At 43.0% G+C, this 23,087-nt stretch overlaps 1 protein-coding gene across 1 annotated transcript in view; it reads left to right on the top strand.

Moving 5' to 3' along the window:
• MLXIPL (MLX interacting protein like) overlaps nt 1–23,087 on the top strand; it is a 164,088-nt gene that overhangs the window by 47,530 nt on the left and 93,471 nt on the right. The window contains exons 2-3 of the mRNA XM_077480623.1: nt 17,193–17,299; nt 18,971–19,053. Of these exons, the coding sequence (XP_077336749.1) occupies nt 17,193–17,299; nt 18,971–19,053 (190 nt within the window). The remainder of the gene's footprint in view (nt 1–17,192; nt 17,300–18,970; nt 19,054–23,087) is intronic.

Here is a 23,087-nt window from a genome sequence, read left to right as displayed (position 1 = left end):
CTGTGCAGCATGGTACTGCGACAGAGGCTGAGTGAGCCTTAAAAAGCCAGATGGCTCTGCATTTTCCATTGTGTATATTTTGCTGGAGAAGACCTCTTACGTGGGAAATTTTGTGTTGAGCTTTTGTTTTCTTCTGCTTTAATAAGATTGGGCTACCAGGCCCTAAACACAGCACTGTCTGACATGTACCTCAGTAAACAATGCATCTACCACTGTATTAATATAAATAACCCTGGAGTTGGGCTATAACCTCCATTGCAACACAAGCAGGTGAAGAAAACACCACCAATCAAATAGGACAATGAATGGACCACAGGAAAGTCATAACTGGGTTCACTTTTCTCTCCTCATGCCAGCACAGTCACAGCATAGCACATGTGCACTACAGCAGAGTCTGGTTGGCTATTGAAATTGGCCATTCATTCATTCTTTTGTATGCTCCCTCTTTGGGTCCTGGGATGCCTAGTTGCTTTTAAATGGAAATGTACAATGTCCCCTTCCTTGATGGAACGTCACACAAGAATTGAGGATGTTAACAAGATGCAATATTTAACAGCCTCCCTTTATACCTCTCTGAATAAGCAAAATCAAGTCTGGGAACTTTGGGAATACCTAGAACCTCCCCACTGATTGATTCCCTGTCGCACCTGGTTCTTGTTTATGCTCAACCACATAGAGAAGGCTGAACACAGCTCTGGCTGGCAACCCGGGCATCTGGGCATCCTGATTCTCCCTCTACTTGTGCTTCCTTCCTTTTCCCTCCTTTTTTTTTTCTTCAATACTCATTTTCCTTTTGGATATTTTACAGGTAGCCATGAATGGCCATGCACACTGGGGCTATTTTTTGTTGAATAGGCCATGGTTTCTCCCCCTGGCTTATAAGGTGATCTGTATAGCTGCTGTTTAGCCTTAATTTATTCCAATGCCCAGAATAAACTGATATTCTGGCCAATGAAATGAATTAACCCCCAAGTGCACTCAAACCAAGGTTTTACTGTATTTCTTTTTTCATGTTTTATGGCTGTGATTGTCATGAGCAAAAACATGCATCTAATCTTTAAAACTTTGCTACAATGTAAAGTGGTAAGTGTACAGCTTGTATAACAGTGTAAATTTGCTATCTCCTCAATAACTCAACATACAGCCATTAATGTCTAAACCACTGGCAACAAAAGTGAATACACCCCTAAGTGAAAATGTCCAAATTGGGCCTAAAGTGAAGAGGCTTTCTTCTGGGACGACAGCCATGCAGACCAATTTGGTGCAGTGTGTGGCGTATGGTCTGAGCACTGACAGGCTGACCCCCCCCCACTACCACTTCAACCTCTTCGGCAATGCTAGCAGCATTCATACATCTATTTCCCAAAGACAACCTCTGGATATGACACTGACCATGGCGAGGCCTGTTCTGAGTGGAACCTGTCCTGTTAAACCGCTGTATGGTCTTGGCCACCGTGCTGCAGCTCACTTTCAGGGTCTTGGCAATCTTCTTATAGCCTAGGCCCTCTTTATGTAGAACAATGATTCTTTTTTTTTCAGATCTTCAGAGAGTTCTTTGCCATGAGGTGCCATGTTGAACTTCCAGTGACCAGTATGAGAGAGTGAGAGCGATTAAAACCAAATTTAACACACCTGCTCCCCATTCACACCCGAGACCTTGTAACAGTAACGAGTCACATGACACAGGGCAAGGAAAATGGTTAATTGGGCCCAATTTGGACCCATTCGCTTAGGCCCCTTTCACACTGGGGTGGTGTGGGCGTCGGTGGTAAAGCGGCACTATTTTAGCACGCTTTGCTGTCGTTTTAGCTGCGGTATTCAGCCGCTAGCGGGGTGGTTTTAACCCACGCTAGCGGCCGAAAAAGGGTTAAAACCGCCTGCAAAGCGCCGCTGCCCCATTTTGATTGGCTCCTTCACCGCTCCAAAGATGCTGCTAGCAGGACTTTTTTCACTGTCCTGCTAGCGCATCGCTCCAGTGTGAACACTGGAGTGAAAGGGGCCGTTTTTTAACAGGCGCTATTTTTAGTGCTGTAGTGCCTGAAAAACGTCCCAGTGTGAAAGGGGCCTTAGGGGTGTATTCCCTTTTGTTGTCAGTGGTTTAGACATTAATGGCTGTATGTTGAGTTATTTTGTGGGGACAGAAAATGTCATTGACACTGTTATACAAGCTGTACGCTCACTACTTTACATTGTAGCAAAGTGTCATTTCTTCAGTGTTGTCACATGAAGAGATATAATAAAATATTTACAAAAATATGAGGGGTGTACTTACTTTTGTGAGATACTGTATGTTTACTAAAATTCACTAAAATGAGAAAGTTGTTCTGCCTGGAAGTGCTCCTGAAATATAATAGGTTTAATATTCTGTTATCAGAGCTATGCAGCAATGAAAGGTCATGTATCTGGAGAGTCATGTGAACTGTGCACCTGGAAAGATATATCCCCGATCACTCCAACATTCGTCTTCCGTACATCTGGGCCTACTTCCTGTGCTAAACATATTGTCAGATTGTCTCATCAGTCCAGACATGGCAGCCAGCCACACATGTATCAGTGGTGAGGTTGCTAGGACAGATATAGAGTTAGTCAAACACGTTTTCCACTTTTGTGCAGTAATTAACTGTAGCATATGTTATTACTCCTCTTCATTGGTTTGTCAGAAAACAGGAAATTTTCCAATGATAAGAGCAGAGGATGATGGCTCAGCAGTTAGTGCTGAAAACCTGAACACTCCTCTGCCTAAAAGCCTTGCAGACAGGATGTGTTGTAGATATTTGTGTTCTTACATAATATTTCAGGACTTGTTTTTCTTATTTTATCACATAACCAGTTACTTGCAGGAATAGGTCACAAAGTTAGATAAAAAGTAGGGCACTCATGGCTTTCTTCAAGACCAGGTGTTCTACGTCTCCTCACACCCACCATATTGAAGCCCTGTGATGTTGGCCAGGGACGGTAGGGCTGCCATACACTCCGCACTCCTCTCCTGTACATATTACCCCCCTGCCATACACTCCACACTCCTCTCCTGTACATATTACCCCCGCCATACACTCCACACTCCTCTCCTGTACATTCCCCCCCCCCCGCCATACACTCCGCACTCCTCTCCTGTACATATTACCTCCCGCCATACACTCCGCACTCCTCTCCTGTACATATTACCCCCCGCCCTACACTCTGCACTCCTCTCCTGTACATATTACCCCCCTGCCCTACACTCCGCACTCCTCTCCTGTACATATTACCCCCCTGCCCTACACTCCGCACTCCTCTCCTGTACATATTACCCCCCTGCCATACACTCCGCACTCCTCTCCTGTACATATTACTACCCCCACCATACACGCCACACTCCTCTCCTGTACATATTACTCCCCTGCCATACACTCTCCACTCCTCTCCTGTACATATTACCCCCCTGCGGTACACTCTGCACTCCTCTCCTGTACATATTACCTCCCTGCGGTACACTCTGCACTCCTCTCCTGTACATATTACCTCCCTGCCATACACTCCGCACTCCTCTCCTGTACATATTACCCCCCCGCTATACACTCCGCACTCCTCCCCTGTACATATTACCCCCCCCCCCCACCACCATACACGCCGCACTCCTCTCCTGTTTTTTTTGGGGGGGGGGGTGTCCCTGAATGGCAGTTTGAAAACGTGGTCAACCTATAGGGGGGTCAGTCTGTCTTGGGGGGGGGACTGTGCTTCACGCACTGTGAAAGTGATCGGTGGCTATACAGAATAAATGGAAGAACCAAAGGCACTGAGGTTGAATCACTCTAAGGGCAGTTTAACACTGCAGCACAGTGTACCCCGTTTTTCATGCACGTTATGCAAAGATTTAATGCAATTTTGGTGCAATTTCTGAAAGCACATAAAAGATGCAGCATGCAGGACTTTTGGTGCGCTTTCACTAAAAGGCACCAAAAACGTGCAAACTAATAAAAGTCTATGGGAAACTGTGGGTAAACCTCAGTTACACTGCACTGCACAATCGCTGAGGCTAAACAAACAGCAGAGTGGCAGTGTTGAACCGCCCTAATGGTGCCCTAGACAGCATTAAAGAAATGACAGAGCTTTTAAAGTGGTTGTAAGGTCTCAAGGTTCTTTTACCTTAATGCACATATGTCAAGCACAAGGTCATGGGCCAAATCCGGCCTGCCAGGCCATTTCATGTAGCCCCTGCACCCAGGGCTGGCCCTACCATGAGACCTGATGGCACCATGGGTCCCAAGCAGCTCTTTCAGGGAGGCTGCAAATTGCCACCTGCCAGCCAGCCCGTTCCACCCGCTCTGCTGCTTATCCCATTGTGAGGGAGCCCGGCGCCACGGTGGACAGGAGCGTGTGGGCATAGCACTCGCTGCCCAGGGGGGAGTAGTCGGCGGACGGGCGGGTCAGCTGCTAAGTGAGTGGGCTTGCTGGCCAATAAGCAGGCCGGTGGGCAGGGAGAGCAGAGAGATGACATCATCTCTCACCACCCGCCCTGCATCACTGCAGTTCCACCCATTACATCATCTCTGCTGCCTGCCTTCACTCTGGGACACAGCAACTGACAATCCATAATGTGGCAGGTGACGTTGTGGCAAGTGACAATCCGCAATGTGTGGCAGGTGATGTCGTGACAATCCGCAATGTGTGGCAAGTGAGGTGCCAAGTGACAATTCGCTACGTGTGGCAGGTGATGTCGTGGCGGGTCTTTTTATACTCCTATATACATGTATAGAACCATGACAGGTCCTCTTTCTACTTCTATATACATGTATAGAGCCATGACAGGTCCTCTTTATACTTCTATAAACATGTGTAGAGTCATGACAGGTCCACTTTATACATGTATAGAGCCATGATATGTCCTTTTACACTCCTAAACACATGTATAGAGCCCTGATGGGTCCTTTTATACGTCTATATATATGCATAGAGGCATGACACGTCTTCTTTATACTCCTATAAACATGTGTAGTGCCATGACCAGTCCTCTTTATATTCCTTTACCTGTATAGAGCCATGACAGGTAATCTTTATACTTCTGTATACATGTGTAGAGCCATGACAGGTCCTCTTTTTATATTCCTTTACACGTATAGAGCCATGACGGGTTCTCTTTCTACCCCTATATACATGTATAGAACCATGACAGATCCTCGTTATACTTGTATATACACGTATAGTGCCATGGCCAGTACTCTTTATACTCCTATATACATGTAAACAACCATAACAGGTCCTCTTTATACTCCTATATAAATGTATAGTGCCACAACAGGTCATCTTTAAACTGCTATATATATATATATATATATATATATATATATATATATATACATGTATAGAGCCATGAAAGCTTCTGTTTCTACCCTTATATACATGTTTAGTGCCATGACAGGTCCTCTTTATACTCCTTTATACATGTATAGAGCCATGACAGGTCCGCTTTATACTCCTATACCTGTAGACCGCCATGACCAGTCCCCTTTAGTTATGATGATTTAAAATAATGAATGTGGGGGCCTTTTTGGTGGGCATGATTTATTTTTTTGGGGGGTGGGGGGGGGGGTGGGCAGCATTTCATTCTTGGTCCTAGGCAGCACAATGTCTTGGGCCAGCCCTGCTTGCACCTCTCTTGCAGCTGCGGCATCCCCTTTGTCTCTGCTCCAAACTTGTCTCCTTCAGAACACTCTCTGCTTCCCAGCCTTGCCCCCACCTTCTTCCTGGCAGTAGCACAAGGTAAGGGGTGTAATGTGATTTAAGGGAGGGTGGGGGACTTTTGACATCTGATATAATGGTGGGTAAGTGGGGTACTCTGGACATCTGGTCCTACAGAGACAACTGCCACTTTAGGGACAACCATACTGGGGCAACCATACTGCTGATGCGGTCCCTGATGAAATAGAGTTTTACACCCCTACCTTAATGCATTCTCCAGACAGCATAGTAGTTAAGTGATTAGCACTTCTGTCTAACAGCACTAGGGTCATCGGTTCAAATCCCAACCATGGCACTACCCACACGGAGTTTGCATGCTCTCCCTGTGCGTGGGTTTAAAAAAAAAAAAAAAACTTATGTTACACGCACCCCGAAGGGACTGCAGTGAAGGTACCCATGTTCTCCCAATTAGTACAGACACTGCTAGTCACGCAAGCTCAGTCATATGCACACCGACAACTAAGACCACTTTCACACTGAGGCAGTTTTCAGGTGTTTTAGCCCCTGTAAAGCACCTGATAACTGCCTCTCATGCCTCCTCAGTGTGAAAGCCCGAGTGCTTTCACATTTCACATTGGGGTGGCGCACTTGTGGGATGGGAAAAAAAGTCCTGCAAGCAGCATCTTCTGTATACAGCGCACCCAAACCGCTCCTGCCCATTGGAATGACCAGGCAGCACTTCCAAAGCGCTTTGGAAGTGCTGCAACACGGGCGGTTTTAACCCTTTGGCCACTAGCAGCCAAAAAGCGTAGCTAATATGATGATAAAATGAACGGCTCTTTACCGCCAACATGGCCATGGCTGCAGTGTGAAAGCATCCTAAGGCTCAGTCTTGGATGTCTTTTGAGAATTATTGGTGAACAACTTCAACGGGAGAGGGGTTTAGGGTCACAGAATACTCCAAAATGATCAGTAACAACGATAGGAGGACAAACTTCTCTGTAATCTTCCAATAGCAACTTTTCTGGAAGTACATAGCAGGGAATAGCCCTTACCACTGCAGTTCATATAGCAACCTCTGATTCTAAGTTCCCTTCTACCACTTGCACAACTAATAGCCCCCAGCAAGGTCTTTTCTCACCGTGTCCAAGGAGCTTTCTGTCACCCAGCTTCCACAGGTAGTTCCTTAGTGAGAGAGATAACCCTCTCCAGAACCAGAACGTCAGTGTAGTCCCCCCCAGCAATGTAATCCTCAGGCAATCTTTGCCAGGCATTCAGCCCAGCAGCCGTTGAGGCCTTGACTGCAGCTCTCTTTCTATATCTGGGGGCAAACCAGCCCCCAGGAAAACTGGAACGAAAAGAACAATATGTTCAAGCCTCCTGCATATTTATCACCTCCCCAGCCACCTTCTGACCCCCTCCTTCCAGGATTTGGCTGAGACATAATAAATATTCAACTGATCATTTAAATCTTCCAGCCCTATGTTCTGGAAGCTTCTTTCAGAGGCAGATGGAAGTTTTCAAGCTCCCAGCTCAGGAAATCCTGAGTAGACCTATACAATCAATTACTACTCCATTTGCTACTGTGGCGCAAAACAATTAATTTACCCAAGCACGAGGAGCCTAGTCTCCTTTGGAATGTTGGCTTACCAGTGTGTGGTCTTACTGCACACTCTGCTTTGCTGGGGTTAACTGAATTGGACTACATTACCAGTTCACATAAATTATTCCCAGCCAAAGAGAAACACCTTGATTTAGAGCTCTGACTTTCATGATTTCTATAGAGAAACAAAGCTTTAAACTTAAAATAGTGGATGTTGATACAAAGAAACAGTCATTTTTATGACATTGGTCACTTGACAGCCCAAGTACAGATGGTATTTCCTGTCACACTGCCACATAAATTCATGTGATCAATCCCAAGTCAATGTGATTTTGTAAAAAAGTCTATTTAGCGCCTCAGAGCTAAGAGCATATGGTACAGACAGGTTTACATAGAGAGTCAACTCATGCTAATCTCCTCCAAGAGCGTTGTTGAGTAATGCAGATGCACATTGCAAGAACAATGGTTGTCACATTGTTTGTTTAAAACCATAAACCAACTTTTAATCATATCTTGCATAACAGATAAAGGATCCCTATAGTAAAGGTCTGTACACACAATGAGAATATCGGACGATTGATTACTTTTTTTATTTTTGCATGCTAGTTTTATATCAAAGGTGCTCAACTTTTTGTATTGAAAGTAAAGTAGCGGCGCACTAATATGTGAAGACCTTAATAGATAAACTATTATGCCGCGTACACACGAGCGGATTGTATGGCGTACTTAGTCCGTCATACAATCCGACGGACAATCCGTCGTAGTTTCCACTGAACGAACTTGACCACACACGGATACACAAACAGTCCGTCGAAAGCTGGCGCGATGACGTGTACAGCACGTACGACGGGACTAGAAATAGGAAGTCCAAGACACAGCAAAGCACCCTTCCGCCGTGTAAATCCTTTCTGGGCATGCGCCTTTCTTAGTCCATCGAACTAGCATACTGACGACCGTATTGTCCGCTGAAACCAAAGTACGACGGACAGAATTTAGATAAAACCGAAATTCTTAGTACTCCAGACTGCACGCTGAAAAAGTCCGCTGAAGCCCACACACGAGCGGATTGTCCGCTGAAATGTGTTTAGACAGACTAAGTACGCCATACAATCCGCTCGTGTGTACGCGGCATTAGAGATACAAAATTGTTATATGGAATTTGCTGCAGCTGTCACTAATGTGCTCCCACAGGTGACAATATAAAATGAAAAAGGTGTGACAGCGCTGCAATGATACAATATATAATGTGCCAAAAAACCTTCTACTGACAGTGCAATATGCAAAATATATTTATATAATATATATATATATATATATATGTAATATAAAATGTAAAAAGTCCAATAATCAATATATGGGGAATCCTTCACAGTGATATTTCTTCTAAAGACTCTTTATCCTGAGTGTTCCCACCACCGCATGCAATGGTCACCTCCTTTATGCGACACCAAGGGGTCAAATGCGCCTTTGCACTTAGTGCCAATAAACTCTTCAAGGAATCCTCTGTAATCTTTACTCTGCTCAAACAACACGATCAATGGCCAGCATAAGTTCCATCCACTGTGCTGCTTTCATGTTTAAGACCAATAGATGTGGAAATACATATAAAAGAACAATAAAAAGTGCCTCCTATAGTGCAGTATCCAAGGGGTTAGATAATGATCTCTTCCAGATGAAGCCACATGGGAGGTGGCGAAACTAGTAGAGGTGGAGCCTCATGGCGGACTGAGCAACATTGAGTGAGAATGTTCAGATTTGTTTTTCTTATGCTTTTAACCGTTTTAATAAATGTGAGTTTATTGCTAGCTGGGGTGGAGAGGAAACCATCTCACATTTATTAAAACGGTTAAAAGCATAGGAAAAACAAATCTGAGGATTCTCACTCAATGTTACTCAGTCCACCGCCAGGCTCCACCTCTACTAGTTTCGCCACCTACAACGTGGGTGACTTTTTGTGATTTACCTTCACTTCCTGTCCCGCCGGCAAAACAGGAAGTGAGGAAATACCTGCACATTAAGGGAATCCCTTGGGGACCCCCAGGTCACCAAAACTAGTGTCCCCATTAGCAGATTTCCTCTCTATTACTTTTCTGGGAACAACCCAAAATCTGAGATTTTTCTTTTACTTTTACTTTCACTTTCAATAATTATGTTAAGCAGGACAAATCGAGAGGGTGAATCTCCCTATGGGGGCACAACAGTAAAAACTGTCAGGTGTTCTAATCCATCTCCATGAAAAAAATAAGTTTTATCTTTTAGTTATACTTTAACCCCTTCACGCCTGCGCTATAGCTGAAAGACGGATATAGCACGGGTTTAAACACTTGCCGACCGTGCCATAACCGAGTGACGGCTACAGCGTGTTCGGCTAATTCTGGGAGAGCGTACAATGACGTCCTCCCAGAATCGTGCTTCCCATGTGCCCCCTGGCTCGCGCACCCAGGAATGTCCGTGATCGTCGGGTCTTTCGGACCCGGCGCATCACGGAACGGAGAGCGACCCATTACCATGTGATCGCTCCGTCCAATGACGTCCAATGTTCATGCCTCATCCATTGCTCATCCATGACTCATTCATGGCTCATCAATGCCTCATTCATGCCTCATTCGTGCCCACCCATGCCTCATTCGTGGTCATCTATGCCACATGAATTCTCATTAGTGCTCATCCATGCCACATCAGTACTCATCCATGCCACATCAGTGATCACCCATGCCTCATCCATGCCCCATCAGTGCTCATCCATGCCCCATCAGTGCTCATCCGTGCCACATCAGTGCTCATCCGTGCCACATCAGTACTCATTTGTGCCATATCTGTGCCACATCAGTGATCATCTGTGCCACATCCATGCCACATCAGTGCTTATCCATGCCACATCAGTACTCCTTCGTGCCACATCCATGCCACACCAGTGCTCATCTGTGCCACACCAGTACTCCTTCGTGCCACATCCATGCCACACCAGTGCTCATCTGTGCCACACCAGTACTCCTTCATGCCACATCCATGCCACACCAGTGCTCATCTGTGCCACACCAGTACTCATCCGTGCCACATCATTTCTCAATTGTTATTTAAAGAGTAACAGTGCTGAAAGCTAAAAAACTGTTACTTTGTTCCACACTGGTTCAAAAAATAGTTTAATTTTAGTCTCTAAAAGCTACGTTTAAAGTATAGATAGAGTTGAGAGGGATTAGAACACTTGTCAGGTTTTTATCATTGTAAGTGACCTTTATTAGCAAAAGTGAAACACATCACAAATTTTGGGTTGTCCCCAGAACAGTAATAGAGGAGAAATCTTCCAATGGGGACACTAGTTCTGGTGACAAGGGATATCCTCACTTTGGAGGGATTTCCCCTCACTTCCTGTTTCGCCTGTGAAACAGGAATTGAAGGGAAATCTTCCCAATTGGACACAGATGGTAAAACAAAAATATGACGGGTTATAATCCTCCCTTACTTTATCCAAAATGGGGGAAGAAAAAGGTTTGCCTTTTTAGTTCTGCTTTAAAACGAACCAAATTCCTAATAATTAACCTCTGTTCTGCACATTTATGTCTTCCTGCACCTCCAGTGCTGAGATTCCAGCTCCTAGTCACAATATATCTTGTTTGTTCTCATTTTATAGTGAAATGTTTATTGATCTTCTTATTTAATATGTAATAAACACTAGGGATGAGTCACAGATGTAGCAGTATGAATATTACTGTGACATGAGCCAGAAGGTCTGGCAGTATCTAATGTCTAGTGAGAGCTGTTCATCGTTCACCATCTTTATTTACTAACGGAAAATTGAACTGCAACTTGTAGATTCTCTTCACTTGGACCGTATATACGCTTTGTGTTTGTTATGTGCTTGTATATGGTTAATCAATATGGTGTGAACCCAGCCGTAAGATGAATAAATAAAATCCACCAGCCTGGAGATCATTTTCATAATCAATAACAAACTTATTAATCACATCCACTGGGCCCAAATGAACAAACAACGCAAATACAAAAACAAAATAAAATAAAACAAGATAAAAATACAGTGTAAAATAAATAGTAATGGGCAACTTCCTTAAATATAAAAAAAAACACCAAATCCCCTAAGGAGCACCCGCATTATGATGGGTGCACCTTTATGTGAGGGGATTTGATGAATAACAAATGTATCGATAATATTTTTTCAATTCTTCTATTAGTAAACAAAATGTAATAAGAATTGAAAAAATATTCTTGGGTGCTCCTTATGCCGCGTACACACAATCAGACAAAGAACCAAAGAGGGGGACAAGACTCCCGAAGTCAGAAGAAGAGGCGGCAGCGACGGAAGACCGGGCTACCGCTAGTAAAAGAGCTAAAGGAAGAAAGTGGAGGCCCAGCAAGAAGAACCAAAGAGGGGGGCAAGACCCCCGAAGTCGGAAGAAGACACCCGGGCAGTGACGAAGAAGAAAGCCGGGCTCCTCCGCTAGTAAAAGAGCTAGCAGAAGATAGTGGATTCATTCACATAGGGTGGGGAGCTGGTATCTGGGGCCCCCTTATTAAAGGGGGCTCCCGGATTCTAATAAGCCCCCCACCCGCAGACCCCGACAACAAAGAGCCAGGGTTGTCGGGAAGAGGCCCTTGTCCTCATCAACATGGGGACAAGGTGCTTTGGGGTGGGGGGCCGCACGGCCCCCCTTCCCCAAATCACCCCCCCATGTTGAGGGCACGCGGCCTGGTACGGCTCAGGAGGGGGGCGCTCACTCGCCACCACCCCCTTTCCTGACTGGCCAGGCTGCGTGTTCGGATAAGGGTCTGATATGGACTTTGGGGGGAACCCCACGCCGTTTTTTCGGCGTAGGACTTCCCCTTTAAGTCCATACCAGGTGACAGGGACAGCGACGTGTCAATCTCGCCGCCGAAGGCAGCGACATTGACTTCCTTCGCTAGTTTCAGCTTCCTGGAGCCGTATTCAAAATGAACGGACTTTCCTCCGTGTGTGGGCAAGTCCGTTCATTTCAAAAGTCTGGCGGACTCTCGCCATGGTCCGGCGGACCTAGTACGCTGGAAAAGTCCGGTTGTGTGTGGGCAGGTCCGCTCGTTTGGAAAGTCCGGCGGAATTAACAGCGGTTTGTCCGCCAGACTAAGTCCGCTGGATAGTGTGATCGTGTATACGCGGCATTTGGTGTGTTTTTTTTTTTATATATTTAAAAAGGAAGCTGCCTATTAATAGTTATTTTACACTGTATTTTTATATTGTTTTATTTGCTTTGTATTTGCATTGTTTATTAATTTGGGCCCAGTGGATGTGATTAATAAGTTTGTGATTTATTATGAAAAAGATCTCCAGGCTGGTGGATTTTTATTTATTGCCTCTTACGGCTGGGTTCACACCTCTGTGGGTATTGCAGCAAATGGCAGGGCCAAAAAAGTAAAATCCGTGTGTGTGCGGGAACCACAGGGAACTTGCATGGTCAAAAAGACCATGCGACTTTTTTTTTTTTTCCTGTGGCCATGTTTTTGAAAAGGTGCATGCAGCTTTTTATTTTTCATAAATGCAAGCACAGCAGCCCATTCATGTGAATGGGCTGCCGTGGCCGTGCAAACGTGGCCCACATGAAACGCAGAGGTGTGAACCTAGGGTTACATATCATGTAGGATCAGGAGAAGGAGCTACATATGACAAGAGGACCAGGACAATACTGTTACTTACTAATAACACAAAGGGGCCTGTTTTGACTACAGCTGTATATGGAAGATTACCCCAGCAAGATATAACTTTTTCTAGTGGCTGTTCCAACCTCTAATCTTTTCTGGGAAGTGTTAACCTTGAATGAAATGAGGATAATAACGTCACAAAAATCTTGCTCATGCTATTTCCAGGCACAGATTTGCAAAAGTGGTTTTAAAGGTAGGTTTATTTACCTTAATGCATTCTCTGTGCAGCTTTTCTCCCCCTCAGACCCTCCTTATACTTGCCTGACTCCAATCTCAATTCAGCACTGTGCTTAAAATGGAACTTCAGTCATTTTGTTTTTTCTTTCCATATATTAAATCTTCTGCCCTTGTTGTTTTAGCTTTGGATAGTATTTATTTTTTTCTGCCAGTAACCTTATACAGCCCATTTCTTGTTTCTTTTCTGGTAAAAAGCCTAGGCTTATAACATCATGGACAGCTCTTTTTCTCTCTCTCTCATGAGAGTTTGCCAGGAAGGGGAAGGGGGGAGGGATGAGTCATAAGAGGGCCAATGAGAGCTGCAGAGCTGGAGGTGTGCCTCTGTGTGTCTGTGTAAATCCAGGAAGTGAACAGGCAGCAGCTTCAGCTTCCCACAGTTAAAATGGATGCAGCCAGACTTAGTGGAGGTAGATTTCTGCAGCATATTTGGCAAGTACAGAATCTCAGTGTATATATAAAATAATATGCAAAGTGGTTGGAGAGAAGCTTCAGTATGGGAAATATGTTTTTATTACAAATGTGAGCAGACTGCAGTTCCTCTTTAATGCATTCTCTGCTTTAAAGTGGTGTTGCCAGCTTAAGAGCAGCAGATCTCTCCTCTCTCTCTCTCCTCACAGGGCAGTCTGATAGGAGCGACTTCTGCTGTTGTCGATCAAATCCTGTGGCAAGGGAGCAGGGTAGACACAAGCAGTGTGGCTCTGGATTGATTGGCGTCCGGACTACTTGTTGTTATTTCTGTAATCTTTTTTATGTGTCTCTATGTCCATTGTCTGTGTACCACACTCCACTTTAGTAGTGTGGGATCCTATTAATCCATACCAGTGAAGATGTCATCAAATTTTTCAGTATACTGAGTACTGTATATGCTTCTATCTCTCAACTTTGAACTGAATAAACTGTTTTGTAATTTTTTATCAGCCTTAATTATTGCCCCTTGCTGCCTCAGTAGCTGCTTTCTCCCTGAGTAATCTTACCTGGGGTTCCCCCCCCCCCATTCTTCTTTTGTTAGCTCGGGATTAAGCCTGCAGGTGTGCCATAATAGGAAGCGACTTCCTGCGGTGGCACACATAGGAGGAGAAGCCAGGGGCGCCAGCGGGGGACCCTAAAAGAGGAGGATTGGGATTTTCTGTGCAAAACCACTGCACAGAGCAGGTAAGTATAACATGTTTCTTGTTTTTAAAAAGTGTTACCCTTTACAATCACTTTAAATCTATTTTAACACAAGATAAAAAAGTTAGCCTGTAAATCTTGAATTTAAAGTGATCTTGTGCAGACAATGATAATGGCACTCACACAATAGTTTTGGTACCTTCATATGTAAATTCTAATTCTGATGACCCTTTCTTCAGAACATTCCATAGTCCCAAATACTGGGGAGCTCTCGCATACAAACATCAACCCCCTGTGGTCAACACATTAGGCCATCTCCGTCTGCCTCTATAGCCTTGCTGTAACACCTGAAGATATCAGGCAAGTAGATCTTTCAACCAGGGAGATAGCTGTGTGTGTGTGTGCCTTTTAAAGAGGGAGTAAACCCATCAATTTAATAGGTTAAAAAAACTGTTACATTCCCAGCATGCTGGAAATTCTAACTGTCACTTTGGTTGTGCTCTCAACCAAACTGTCAAACCATCCAATGGCTGCTGTCTTAACTAATCACATGTGCAGCATCATGGCAGTTGAAGATTAAACAGAAGCCAAAATGGCAGCTTCCTTGGCTGAAAACGATAGGAGGGTTTACTTCCACTTTAAATGTATGCTATGCGAAGTTAGTATAGCGATCTCCCCTGCTGAGCTGTTCTGACAGGGGGATGGCCCGCCATTGGCTGAGAGTGCTTATCAGGAGTTGGCTGGCTTCTGTCAGACAGGGTGGCAAACACATGGGCCGAATGTCGGGTGTTTTTTTTTTTAACTGCCCGATGTCTCCCAATATTCAGCCCATGTGTATGGGGCTTATGCTCTGCTTATGCTTATGTTTTCGTTCAACCCGCCGGGTTGAACCAAAAAAACTGCCAGCTCTGGTCAGAGCTGTACTAACTATGCAACATTTGTATAGTGATCTCCCCTGCTGAGCTGTTGGGTTCTGACAGGGGGATGGCACAGAGCCAAAACACTCCATTCAACGCTCTCTGCCATTGGCTCAGAGTGCTGATCAGGAGTTGGCTGGCTGCTGGTCTTCCAGCATGCTTATCCGACAGACGTCCAACCAGCTGGCTTCTGTTGGACAAGGTGACATACACATGGGCGTGACATGTCGGCCGTTTTTCTTTTTTAACTGGCCCATGTGTATGGGGCTTAAGACAATGAAGGGAACTTCAGTAGGCAGTAGGTTTCGATTTTCCTTAGTCCCTTATACTGGAGAGCTTTTACATACAAACATCAACTCCTGTGGTCAACATATTCGCCCATCTCCTTCCACCCCTTGAGTCTTGCTGTATGACCTCCACTGTGATGGCTGTCCTCATTAAACAATAGTGAGCCTGAGGAGAAGATATCGGGCAAGCAAAGTTTTTCCATCAAAGAGATACTATAGCTGCATGTCTGTGTGCACCTTAGTGTTTAAGGCCCTTACTTTGCTCTTCAAAAGGTCTCAATAAACATACATGAAGGAACTTCAGTAAGCGGTACGTTTCGGTTGTTTGTTTAATCATTTATACAAGTTTAATTTAAGTCTTAAAGCTTAACCTAATCATAATACTTACAATATTTCAAAAACCTAACTGGACCTTTAGTTTGCTAAATCATTGTGTATCCAGACATTTGCCATGTTTATCTTTTCATAAAATCCTTTTCACTTTTTTTTTCATCATTATTGACATTTCTGCTGATGTCCTTCTGACCCTTTCAGCCACATCCTGTCTGCATGCATTCCCTCCAGTGTCTGCTGCACCTCAATGCTCAGCTTCCTGGTAATTACAAAAGTGGACCATGTCTGAGCAATGTGTGGGCACATAGCCTCCTACAGTCTCCATCAGGGGTATATAAGGGGAACTCACAATGCAGGATTATTGGGAAACAGATTTCGGAATTATATTAAAGCGGAGAGACTTACCTTTTCTTCAACAGTCTTCATTCCATGCTGAGGCCAGCATCTTCTGCTAGATGCCGGTCATATTCATCGGCCAGTGCGGGATGACATAATTGCTGTGCGCACACAGGAGTCAGTCATCCCAGCACGCAAGGTCCGTGCTGGCAATATAAGCTGAGCTGCGTAAGTGCAGCTCAGTTTACATGCTAGAGAAGATGGTGAGAAGGTAAGTACGTGCTTTTTTTCGTGCTCAAGAGACTTTGCATGTCTCTTCCGCAATAGAGAGCCTGCCTGCTCGCAGTTTGTGACAGCGGAACTTTAGTAATTGGGTTTACATCTATAATTGGGTTTACTCCTCTCCTAAATGTTGACCCTACTGTAGCCCATAAAATAAACCCTCCAACCCATGGCCCTAAGCCCCTAAACAGTATCAAAATATAGATATACATATAGAATGTCTATCTTCTTTATGTCTTATAATTGCCCCTTGTGATAACCATGTAGATGAACTTCTTTCTGGTTGTTTTGTTTTCTGTGGGTGTTTCGTTTCACTTCTCTTGCACTCTGTTAAACTCTACAAGTCACCCAACATAACAGTCTATGTGTAAGCACTTTCAAACAACTTCCCCCAATGCTATTTTCACGTGTTCTGACTATATCTAAACTTTTAGACCATTAAACCATATATTATGAAGTTTTAAAACATTCTTTTTTACCACAATTTTATACAGGAATCCAACCAACAAACAAAGAGTGATTGAACTTCAGCTAGCTCTATAGCCTGGAGCTGGAGTAGAGATAGAGTAGAGTAGGTCATAATTTTTCAGTTAATCTCTGGAGGTGGAACTAAGCTTCTAGAGGCTCTCTGGTTAAGATTCTAATTCCAGTTTTAGCAATTTAGAATATTTTAGAAATTTTATCCCCAAAGAATTAAAATAAAGCATAACTTATTCTAATATCAAATACCTTTATTTTCAGTGGAAAATTGGTGTCTCCAAAATGGAAGAATTTCAAGGGCTTAAGACTACTGTGGCGAGACAAGATCCGTCTGAACAATGCTATCTGGAGAGCCTGGTACTTGCAATGTGAGGAAATATATATATATAAATATATCTGAAATAAAGTAGGGCTGGGTTCACATATGAGCATGCAGAGGCTCACAGCTGGAGTCCGGTGTGGCTCCATTCACTGTTTCAGGTTTGAATTCGGCACAATTTTTTGGCTGAATTCGGACCTGAAACGGACCAAAAGATACACAGGGCTCCTGTGCAAATCGCTTCGGAGCCGCTGTGGAGATGTGTGAATTGGCTCCATATAGAAACCCACATACAATTCGCACTAGTGGGAACCCAGCCTCAAAGTCTGAGCTTGTGGGATCCACACATTTGCTGATGGAAATAACTTTTCTAAAGCTAGACTATACAGTATATACTTTTGCTTATTGTGTTTTTTGAACTTTGTTTTTTAACACAATCAGAGGTCTCCTATTGGCGCCCACATAACAGATATGTACTGCGGCAAAAGGGTGGGCTTCAGTACCCACACACCACACATACGTCACTGGGCAGCGTGCTCACTGCGCACTTCCAGCACAGGGTCTGAGCCGTCGAAGACAGCTCTCTGTCCCCGCTTATGATCAGTAGCGGTAACGATAAGGGACCAGGTCCCAATCATGTGACCACTGTGACCAATTACAGTGGTCATATGATCGCCGATCCTGTCTCCCATCCTCCTTATTAAAGGGATGCTAGGGCTGGATGGGACAGGGTTGAAGCCCAACCTCAGCCAAACCATTTGGATGAAGCGGGGGAAAGGTTAGATCCTCTGTTAACTTTATAAGAATGATCTTAACCTTTCTCTGCTCTAAAACTAAAGGAAAAAGTTTTGGCTTTACATACATTAAGCCGGATTCACATTTATGCCAATTGGATGCGGATTTCCGCATCCAATTTGGATGACAGGCAAGTGTGACCGGCTCTCAATGAAGCAGGTACACACAGGTATTGGGAATCCAGTTCAGGTGCAAATTCAGGCAAAAATTCAGATCTGAATCGCACCTGAACCAGTGGACAGACATGCACCGGACTCCATGCTGGAAACCACAGCTCAAAGGTATGTGAACCCGGCCTTAAAGATTTGTACACATTAAACTTACACTGGGGACAGGAACACAAAGTTGTGGTATAAAATAATGGCATAAAACAAGTCAGATGCCATGATCAAAAACGATAGTTCAGTGGGCAGGTTTGTATGTTAGGAAATTTTGTCAAATTTTACATTAGACAAGCTGGAAAAATCTCATGACAATGTAGGTTTACCCCTTTACCACAATTACAGTTTTTCTGGTATTCCTCTAGGGATTATATATTTATATTATATATATCTATATATATATATATATATATATATCTATATATATATATATATATATATATATATATAGATATTTATATCTATATATATATATATATATATATATATATGTGTGTGTGTGTGTGTGTGTGTGTGTGTGTGTGTGTATGTGTGTATATATATATATATATATATATATATATATATATATATATATATATATATATATATATATTATTTTTTTACCATTTATATTCTATGACATCCTTATCTGTTGTTTTAAAGTCTTGCAAGTAAAGCTTTGATCACCTTCAAATGCGGGTGCTAAGTATTCTGCTGGAATTCTGAGTCGTACACATTCTTATACATTCATTACATGTAGCTGACATGGCTTGTGTTTGCAGATGTGGAGAAAAGGAAGACCCCTGTCTGCGGCTTTGTAACGCCTTTGGATGGATTAGAAGGAGAAGATCACCGTAAGCCAGAGGTAATATTGAATAAGTACTCCCAAACACACTTACTGCAGGTTCCTTGCCCTCTCACATACAGAAAACACATGTATCAATGTGTAAGGACCGAGACTAAGACAAAATCAAACTTGTGCACTACAGTGAACAAAGAATTGGACCACAATGAATAGCACCGCAGTACACTAACTAAATAACATGTATTTTCACAGCAGAGTGTTGTGAATAGGGCCTAAGTGGTACTTATGCTTGTAAACTAGTGCAGTGGGTGAGTGTAGCATGGGGACGGGATGCGGGAGAGGTGAGGAAAAATTTTTTTTTTCTCTCTGCCTCCATTTTTTTTTTTTTAGGTTTTTTGTTAGAGGATGGTAAAAACTTATTAGGTGTGCACTTTGTGATTTTTCATACAGAGCCATCTAGAGGAAGGTGTATATATATATATATATATATATATATATATATACACCCCCCATAATCATCAGAGGTACTTAAGGAGCTATTGAATTTTACATCTGATAAAATGGAAGTTCCTTGGTTAATAGGAGATTTTAACAATTATCTTGACTCCTCCTTAGATTTAGCTTGGATACAATTCCAGGAAATTCAGTATGTACTTCTTTTTCTGGATTTATCTGGGAGATAGGCCTTATGGATGTCTGGGGAATGCATCATCCTAAAAAGACAGTTTTCTCTTGCTTCTCTAGCACCCATGGGACTCTATCTAGAATAGATATGGCACTGGTTACACCTACGATGTTACCTGTCATATCTGAAATTACATATGCAGTTAGAGGATTATCCGCTCATTGGCCAATGGTCCTTAAGTTGACTTTAAATTTAACCCACACTAACACTTTATGGAAAGTCAACCCTTACTGGTTTGACTTATTTCCTTCAAAACGGAAAGTAAAACTTGATATTTTGACTTGTGGCACTATTAATAAGCGCACTGTATCTTCACAGATCTATTGGGACTCATTAAAGGCTTATATGAGAGGCCTGTTTATTTCACAAATATCTAGGATAAAAAAAAAGTCTAGGGCCTGGGAAGATACAGTGATGGAGGATGTCTTAAAGGCGGAACTTCAATATATAGGGAACCATACTAAAGAAACACAGCAGATATGGATACAAAAACACTCTGGTATCTCTTGTAAAAAAGCAGAGCAGAAACGTTTTTTTCTTCAGCAACCCTATTTTGAGGATGGGGAAAATACGGGTCACCTCTTATCTGCAATCGTAAAAAAACGAAAAACCAATGTCACAAATAGTAGAATTGCAAATTTCTCCTACTGAAACTGTGCAAACAGCTTTGCAGATCTGCTTTTGTTGATTTTCTTGGCAACAGTATTAGCTACTAGGTTGATGAAAATCATTTCTAAGAGAGCTATATTGTCGCTTGATGCGGCTAAAGCTGTTGATAGCATAGAATGGGACTTTTTGTGCTATTGTTTAGAAAAATTTGGTTTTGGACCCCAGTTTATAAGATGGACACAACTACTTTATACTACCCCAGTGGCACGGGTTCAGGTAAATGGACATATATCAGCACCTTTCTCATTGCAATGAGGAACAAGACAGGGATGCCCATTAACACCTTTGGTTTTCTTTAGTTTTAGAACCACTGACTGCTTCTATTCCCCAATCAAATAATATTATTGGGTTTTGTAGATCTACAGGAGAGGACAAAATCGCGTTATACACTGATGATACACTTTTTTTATTCCTGGGAGATACCTCGTCCTCATTGGAGGCAGTAATGTCTTTTATTAAAACATAACCTTTTCTGGCTTTAAGATAAATTGGGACAAATCAGTACTCCTACCAGTATACCCCTTGGTGACCAATCTGTCAATCGTTGCCTCTCAGATCAATGTAGTTTCTACATTTAAATATTTAGGGGTGCATATAACGCCACAAGTAAGTACACATGTGGAGAGGAATCTGTCTCCACGGGCGGGTTGGGCAAGTGGGAAAAATCTGGAGTAAATTATCTTTGACAATAATAGGTAGAGCCAATTTAATAAAGATGATTTGGATGCCACCATTATTATATCTGCTCCACAATTGCCCCATTTGGTTACAACAGAAATTCTTTAAACAAAATAGTTACTCTGTTTAGAGATCTATATATGGAGATATAAACAGCCTCGGATCTGCTATACAACAAATTATTTTTTCCCAAATACCAAAAAATCCATTAGTGCAGTTAATAGTTTCCTATCATTTCATTTTTTTACCAAACACAGACATCCTACATTCTCCTTGGTACATAGGACTTGGACCACCATTCAGCAAGAAACTCAGTATGAGGGTTATACACAATATATGCCCTTATGGAATTATCCACAGCTGCCTGAAGTGACGAAACTTAAAAATGTTGAGTTATGGAAAAAGGCAGGCATTCTGTTTGTTTGCCAACTGATGATGTTTTGATATCATTTGATAAACTGGCAGAGAAATATAATGTGCTTAATACAGTGCCTTGCAAAAGTATTCGGCCCCCTTGAACTTTTCAACCTTTTGCCACATTTCAGGCTTCAAACATAAAGATATAAAATTTTTATTTTTTTTGTGTAGAATCACCAAGTGGGAAACAATTGTGAAGTGGAACGAAATCTATTGGATTTTTGATACTTTTTTAACTAATAAAAAAATGAAAAGTGGGGCGTGCAAAATTATTCGGCCCCCTTGCGTTAATACTTTGTAAAGCCACCTTTTGCTGCGATTACAGCTGCAAGTCGCTTGGGGTATGTCTCTATCAGTTTTGCACATCGAGAGACTGAAATTCTTGCCCATTCTTCCTTGCAAAACAGCTCGAGCTCAGTGAGGTTGGATGGAGAGCGTTTGGATTCAGGTCTGGACTTTGACTTGGCCATTCTAACACCTGGATACATTTATTTGTGAACCATTCCTTTGTAGATTTTGCTGTCTGTTTGGGATCATTGTCTTGTTCGAAGATAAATCTCTGTCCCAGTTTCAGGTCTTTTGGAGACTCCAACAGGTTTTCATCCAGAATGGTCCTGTATTTGGCTGCATCCATCTTCCCCTCAATTTTAACCATCTTCCCTGTCCCTGCTGAAGAAAAGCAGGCCCAAACCATGATGCTGCCACCACCATGTTTGACAGTGGGGATGGTGTGTTGAGGGTGATGAGCTGTGTTGCTTAAACGCCAAACATATCGTTTTGCATTGTGGGCAAAAAGTTGGATTTTGGTTTCATCTGACCAGAGCACCTTCTTCCACATGTTTGGTGTGTCTCCCAAGTGGCTTGTGGCAAACTTTAGACAAGACTTTTTATGGATATCTTTGAGAAATGGCTTTCTTGCCACTCTTCCATAAAGGCCAGATTTGTGCAGTGTACGACTGATTGTTGTCCTATGGACAGACTCTCCCACCTCAGCTGTAGTTCTCTGCAGTTCATCCGGAGTGATCATGGGCCTCTTGGCTGCATCTCTGATCAGTCTTCTCCTTGTCTGAGCTGAAAGTTTAGAGGGACGGCCAGGTCTTGGTAGATTTGCAGTGGTCTGATACTCCTTCTACTTCAAAATGATCGCTTGCACAGTGCTCCTTGGGATGTTTAATGCTTGTGAAATCTTTTTGTATCCAAATCGGCTTTAAACTTCTCCACAACAGTATTACGGACCTGCCTGGTGTGTTCCTTGGTCTTCATGATGCTCTCTGAGCTTTCAACAGAACCCTGAGACTATCACAGAGCAGGTGCATTTATACAGAGACTTGATTACACACAGGTGGATTCTATTTATCACCATCAGTCATTTAGGACAACATTGGATCATTCAGAGATCCTCGCTGAACTTCTGGAGTGAGTTTGCTGCACTGAAAGTAAAGGGGCCGAATAATTTTGCATGCACCACTTTTCAGTTTTTTATTTGCTTAAAAAGTTTAAAATATCCAATAGATTCCGTTCCACTTCACAATTGTGTCCCACTTGTTGATGATTTTTCACAAAAAATTTTAATTTTATATCTTTATGTTTGAAGCCTGAAATGTGACAAAAGGTTGAAAAGTTCAAGGGGGCCGAATACTTTCGC

Source organism: Lithobates pipiens, unplaced genomic scaffold, assembly GCF_037356315.1.
Source record: "Lithobates pipiens isolate NorthernLeopardFrog02 unplaced genomic scaffold, aLitPip1_a1.2 Scaffold_16, whole genome shotgun sequence".
In the NCBI taxonomy this organism is placed as follows: Eukaryota; Metazoa; Chordata; class Amphibia; order Anura; family Ranidae; genus Lithobates; species Lithobates pipiens.
The sequence above is the reverse complement of the archived record's forward strand: the minus strand, read 5'-3'. Positions and strand labels throughout refer to the sequence as shown.